Source organism: Morone saxatilis, unplaced genomic scaffold, assembly GCF_004916995.1.
Source record: "Morone saxatilis isolate NCDOM2014 unplaced genomic scaffold, NCSU_SB_2.0 Contig18, whole genome shotgun sequence".
NCBI lineage: Eukaryota > Metazoa > Chordata > Actinopteri > Moronidae > Morone > Morone saxatilis.
Window position 1 is genome coordinate 24922857 of NW_023339740.1, and position 5365 is coordinate 24928221.

At 39.5% G+C, this 5365-nt stretch overlaps 1 protein-coding gene across 3 annotated transcripts in view; it reads right to left on the reverse strand.

Annotated features, from left to right (window-relative positions):
• Window positions 1-6: 6 nt before the first annotated feature.
• lmcd1 (LIM and cysteine-rich domains 1) overlaps window positions 7-5365 on the reverse strand; it is a 14557-nt gene continuing 9198 nt past the window's right edge. For 2 of the 3 annotated variants that reach the window (XM_035662345.1, XM_035662343.1), the window contains 4 exons: window positions 3501-3650; window positions 3102-3353; window positions 1810-2028; window positions 7-802 (listed from right to left, as the gene is read on the reverse strand). In XM_035662345.1, coding sequence (XP_035518238.1) covers window positions 692-802; window positions 1810-2028; window positions 3102-3353; window positions 3501-3650 — 732 coding nt within the window. In that variant the 3' untranslated portion in view covers window positions 7-691. The remainder of the gene's footprint in view (window positions 803-1809; window positions 2029-3101; window positions 3354-3500; window positions 3651-5365) is intronic. The other variant, XM_035662346.1, reaches the window with a different exon arrangement.

Below are 5365 nucleotides of genomic sequence, written 5' to 3' on the forward strand. Positions count from 1 at the left end.
AAGTGAAACACAAACAGATTCAAACCTGACATTTTAGAAGTTAATTCAAATATAATTCATCTTTAATCTGGTTTTTCTGTTTCAAATGAGTTGAAATATCACATTTAATTGTCTTTTTTCATTTATATCTATTTGCACTAATATATTTATTTCTCATGTTATTTGTTCACTGTCAGGTTTGGTCCTCCGTACTTTGAGCTGCTGTTTGTATCTGAAACCAGTACATCTGGTCACTGTCGGCACTTTAAGTGCTAATAAATCAAACAAATGTTTCTGAAGTACTTTAAACACTTTGTGTCAACTAAACATTTACTTAAGTACTTGAAACAACAGGAGGCTCAACTGAACAAGTGTTTAAGTACTTCAGTGTCAGCTAGATGGTTTAAGTATTTTAAACATCAATATATCAACTGGACGTTTTCTCTTTGTAAGATAAAGTATTTAAAATACTACACGTCAACATATAATTTAAATCTTTTAAGCTCTACCTATTTGGTATTATTAATCTGGTACTTAGTTCTTTTGTTTTATATAAAACAAGCTAACAGACTACATATTCATATTTTTTGTCTCACATTATTTTTATTCAGTACAGCTTCTCTGTCTCTAAAGCACCGTGTAACTCTGTTGTTGAGCAGTGCTAAAACTTCTTAAAACCACATTGTGTTGATTTCTACATTGTGTGAGTGTCTCAGTGCTGACAGGGTGTATCCAGGTTCTGGCCACACTTCCAGCAGCAGTAATGCTGTTGATGCCACGTCCGTCCATCTTTAGCTGTGTGAAACGACTTGCAGAAGATCAGCTGAGGAAGGAGAACAAGGATGGGGGGGTCAGTTAATGATAAACTGATAATGTTTGTAGGACTATAATAGGCAGACCCTCATCTCCACCTGCCGCAATGACTCTATAGTTAAAAATGGACGTAGTCTCTGTGACGTCGCCCGTATGGTTTCTGAGGAGCCGTTGTGAATCTTGGTGTGGGCGGACATTAGCATCACGGCGGTTCTGACTCTGCAAGCTCTCAGCTAACCCAAAAATGGGCAAAGACGTGGAGCTGAATAAAGCGTGGTTACTGAAAACAGTCGCCTGTAACGGCGCCCACCTGTCACTCAAAGCGATTATGGTCTTAATTATGACTCAAACTCAACTCAAAGCCTCGATATAATTTAATAACAGGTGAGTAATATAATAATTCACCCTCTGTGTTGTCATGAACAGGAAAATTATCTTTAGAGACCAAAAGGCTGTAAAACCTTTTTTATTATATGTTTATTTCTGCTTTAGGCATTTTAATACGGGGCCTTATGGAGATTGACTCACTGCTGGAGTCAAAGTGGCTGTTTGAGAAACTGCAGTTTTTGTTATTATTATTATGACAATTAACTCTTTAATTCAGTTAATGTAAGCCTACATACACTTACAGCTATTATAGCATATTAATTATAAAGTAACTAGAGACAAAAAATATCATAAACCTGAATATACAAATGACAAAAAAATGGTTAACTCCCTGGTTTACTTGTATTTGTTTACAGCCCAGTCTTGCCCGGTCCAATATGACGGCGATGGTGACGTATCCTAACAATGGGCCGAAGCCAACACAGCGGCATCCATGTATTTATATGTCTATGATTTTTACGTCATAAACCAAAGTATATGACAACATTAGAGCACAAGAGGGAAAGTCAGAGGATCAATAAGTCATTAAGATTCATCCTCTGGAGAACAACGTCTTCATCCCCTCACACACATCACTACGTTCCTCTGTCTGATATTGATTATGTCTTACAGGAAGTGATGTCGTCTCACCTCGTCACAGCCTGAGCATCGCGGCCAGACCGTCTGACAGTAGTGTCTTCCACAGAGCAGCTTCTGATCGGACCAGAAGTAGACCAGGTCCACCAATCCCTGACCGCACTCTGAACACACGAAGCAGGTGGGATGCCACAGGGCGCTGTGGTAACCTGCACGCTCAGCATGAACAGCTGGAGTCTCCTTGGCGACCTCGCCGTGGCAACCAGTACACTGCTAGATGGACAGAGAGAGCACAGAATATGAAAGTGATTTAAGGTATCAAGATAGTGGAACAAACTTCTGGTTTAAAATGGGAACGGAAACATTACAGTGAGGAAATTTGAGGAAACTTTCATTGTTACACAAACAGTTACCTGGATATAACTCCAGTTCTATGAGTGCAGAGTAACCCTTAAATTTTTCTGTTGGTTTTCACAAGGTTTCACAATTGCAAGCTAAGAAAGACCAGCACACCCCAAATCAGCTGGTAGCATCTCTTATAACTAAGTAGCAAGCCGTCTGTCCTGCTTTGAACTTTGATAACCACAAGCAACCACAGAAAGCCCCAGAAATAGGTCTGAATTAGATGCAGTCAGGAGTGTGATGAAGCCTATTAACTGTGATATCTTAAGGGTCTAGAATCCTTCATTCAGCGTGATAAGAACCTGATATATTTTCTGAACGACCTGGTGTACAGAAAGTGGGTGTAAACTGGGCAGCATTCACATAACTGAGCATTTAAGGTCTTTTGGGTTTTGAAAAATCTCTAACAGTGCGATGGGAGTCTGCAAGTGTTTGACAAGAGAGGGAAAATAGGGTTGATTCGTTTGATCAATTGTCAACACAGGGTTGTATAATGTGATTAAGTTGTAGTTTCCTTTATGCTACTCACAAAAGCAAATGTTATATACAAAAATGATCTCCAGTAGATTGGTGGTCATAGATATAAAACTATTTTACATGGTTGAGTGCTGGAGGTAGGGCAGCTGATCTGTTCCTCTTGGCAGACGGCAGCAGGGTGAACAAGCTGTTGTTGGGGTGGGTGCCGTCTTTAAGGGTCCTTAGGGCTCTGTGAATGCACCTCATACTGAATAGATGGGTACCAATGATGTTCTGTGTGCTTTAAATCACTCACTACATCCCAATGACAGTTTGTGATGTTTCCAGTACTTTCTATTGCTCCTCTGTAAAAGTTAACAAGAACTTGTGAAGGCAACTAACTGGACCAGAATACCTGTACCGGACTGGGAAAGCACTGCAACCAGTATTAACATGATTTAACCTTTAAAGACGCCTTATTTACTTACATATTCAGTCTTAATGCTTTCATCTGTTCCATTAGTGGATCCAGCAGCGGAGGCAGCGGTGCTATTGGTCGAGCCGTGGCCCTGGTGCTCCAGAGCATCCTTCTTGTTGCTGTTGCTGCGGTCCTTAGCCTCCTTCGCTGTCCTCTGAATGGCTGCTTCCCTCAGAGCGCCACCATCACCAGGTAAGGCCACCTCTCCGACTCCCAGCACCTCCTGTTTATATTGCTTCACAAACAGCAGCATGGAGGAAATCTGCAGGAGGACGTAGGAAGAGATGTTGTTTTAAGTGATACTGGTTAACTAACATACAACACACAGCACATAATTAGTGAGTTACAACAAGCTGATGTTACCATGTTGTCTATAATCATGAGAAATAAATACTTTGGAGTACGGTACCTCTTCCTCACTGGTCAGGCTCTGACATTTCATGGGGTCCTGATCATAGATGGGGAGCTGACTGAAGAGCTGCCTGCGTCGCTCCAACGCTCCTTCTGTCCCCGAGACAGGACGCTGACTCTCTGGGAGGAGCTCCATGTACTGCATAGCCTGAGGGAGATCAGGGAGATTTTACTTATTACTATTTTATTTTTTAAATGTTTTTAGTTTTAGTCAGTAGTGGCAGAAGTATTTAGATATTTTACTGAAGTAAAAAAGTAACTACAGTTGCCAAATAAATGCAGCCGAGTGCAATATGTTAATAGAAGTATAGTACAATAAAACTGAAATAAGTAAAGTACAAGTGCCTCAAAATTGCACTTAAGTACAGTACTTGAGAAAATGTAGTTACTTTCAACCATTGGTGTGAGTTTTATTCCAATAGTGAAAATACATAATTTAAATCAACTGATATGATAAGAGCTCTTAGAAATGATTGATTGATGGCATAAAACTGAAGGAAAAAACATTGCAAAGTTGACTAGCTTATATATGTCTGTCTAAATTAATCAAGATTTATTAAGATCAACATTATTGGCCCCTGAACTGATATAAAGAGCTTTAGCACAGAGTTATAAAATATGTTTGTGTTGTCTTCACATCTATAAAACTCGTTCATATCCACCACATACTGATGAGATTCACCAATATATTTTTATAAGACTTCAGTTATTTATTCCCTCTCAGTGTTAATGATGTGAGTGAGAAAGCTAAAAAAATAAATAAGAAGAAAAAGACTGAAACTGATTGTCTTAAATTAATTAACTTGTCTTTATATCTCTGCGCTGTCTGTTGCTCTTTTGTCTCCACGATACTGAGGATCACTTTAAAACAACATTTTCTTCTCATTTTGGCTGCCATTTCCAGTGTCTCGCCACTGAAATCTTAGCTTGTTGAACTCTAAAGTAAATAAATCAGAAGGTCTCACATCACAGTGTGGATGGCCTTTCTCAATAAGACATGTGATTACACGACTGGATGACACAGAAGAGTCTGTTTCAGTTGTGATCACACTGTCCAGGTGTTGTCAGTGACACATCTGTGTGTTGTCAGATAGTGACGAGCAGAGTCTACGTGCTTCATTTCACAGCAGAATACAAAAGGGATGGATGAAACAAACAACATGCAGTGTGTTTAAAGCTGTGTGATTTTCTTTTGTTCTTTTTTGAAGTAGATGCTGATCTGATCTGAAGAGCTGTCCCAGTGTTGGATCTGTCTCTACAAGTTCAACCACAGTAACGTCCGCTGTGACTCCCCCAGTGCTCAATAATCACTGTCATGCTCATAATTATAGGTTGTGAAACCTGAAACATACTTGAGTCTCTGTTTTTAATGGAAACCAGATGGACTATTCCACACGCAGAGAGGGCTGCACAAACTGAAACAAAAATATTATAACGAGTAAAGTGAATCTATAAGGACAGGAATCAGAATCTGTATTTGCGTTCATCATACTTTTTGTGCTCCTTGAATCAACACACTCACTTTCTTTGTTTATCAGCATGTGACAACACGACAACTATGGTTGCGTACTAGTGACGGGTCTTAAATTGGGACCAGTTACTGAAACCCAGAACACCAATACACCGATGCTGCTGTCAGTATTTCACACATTTGTTCCTTTAATGATAATGTGTTTATTAGCATTGTGTGGCTCTGTGTCTGTGTCTATTAGGTATAAATCTAGTGAGACAATAACACCATATATGCTGTGTTTGGGTTTTTCTGAGCTACTGCTCAACCGCCACTGCACCCGGTCCACTCTGCCTCCTTTACAAAGGTTTAAAAACAAACATAAACCAATTTACTGTTTACTGTTTTTTTTA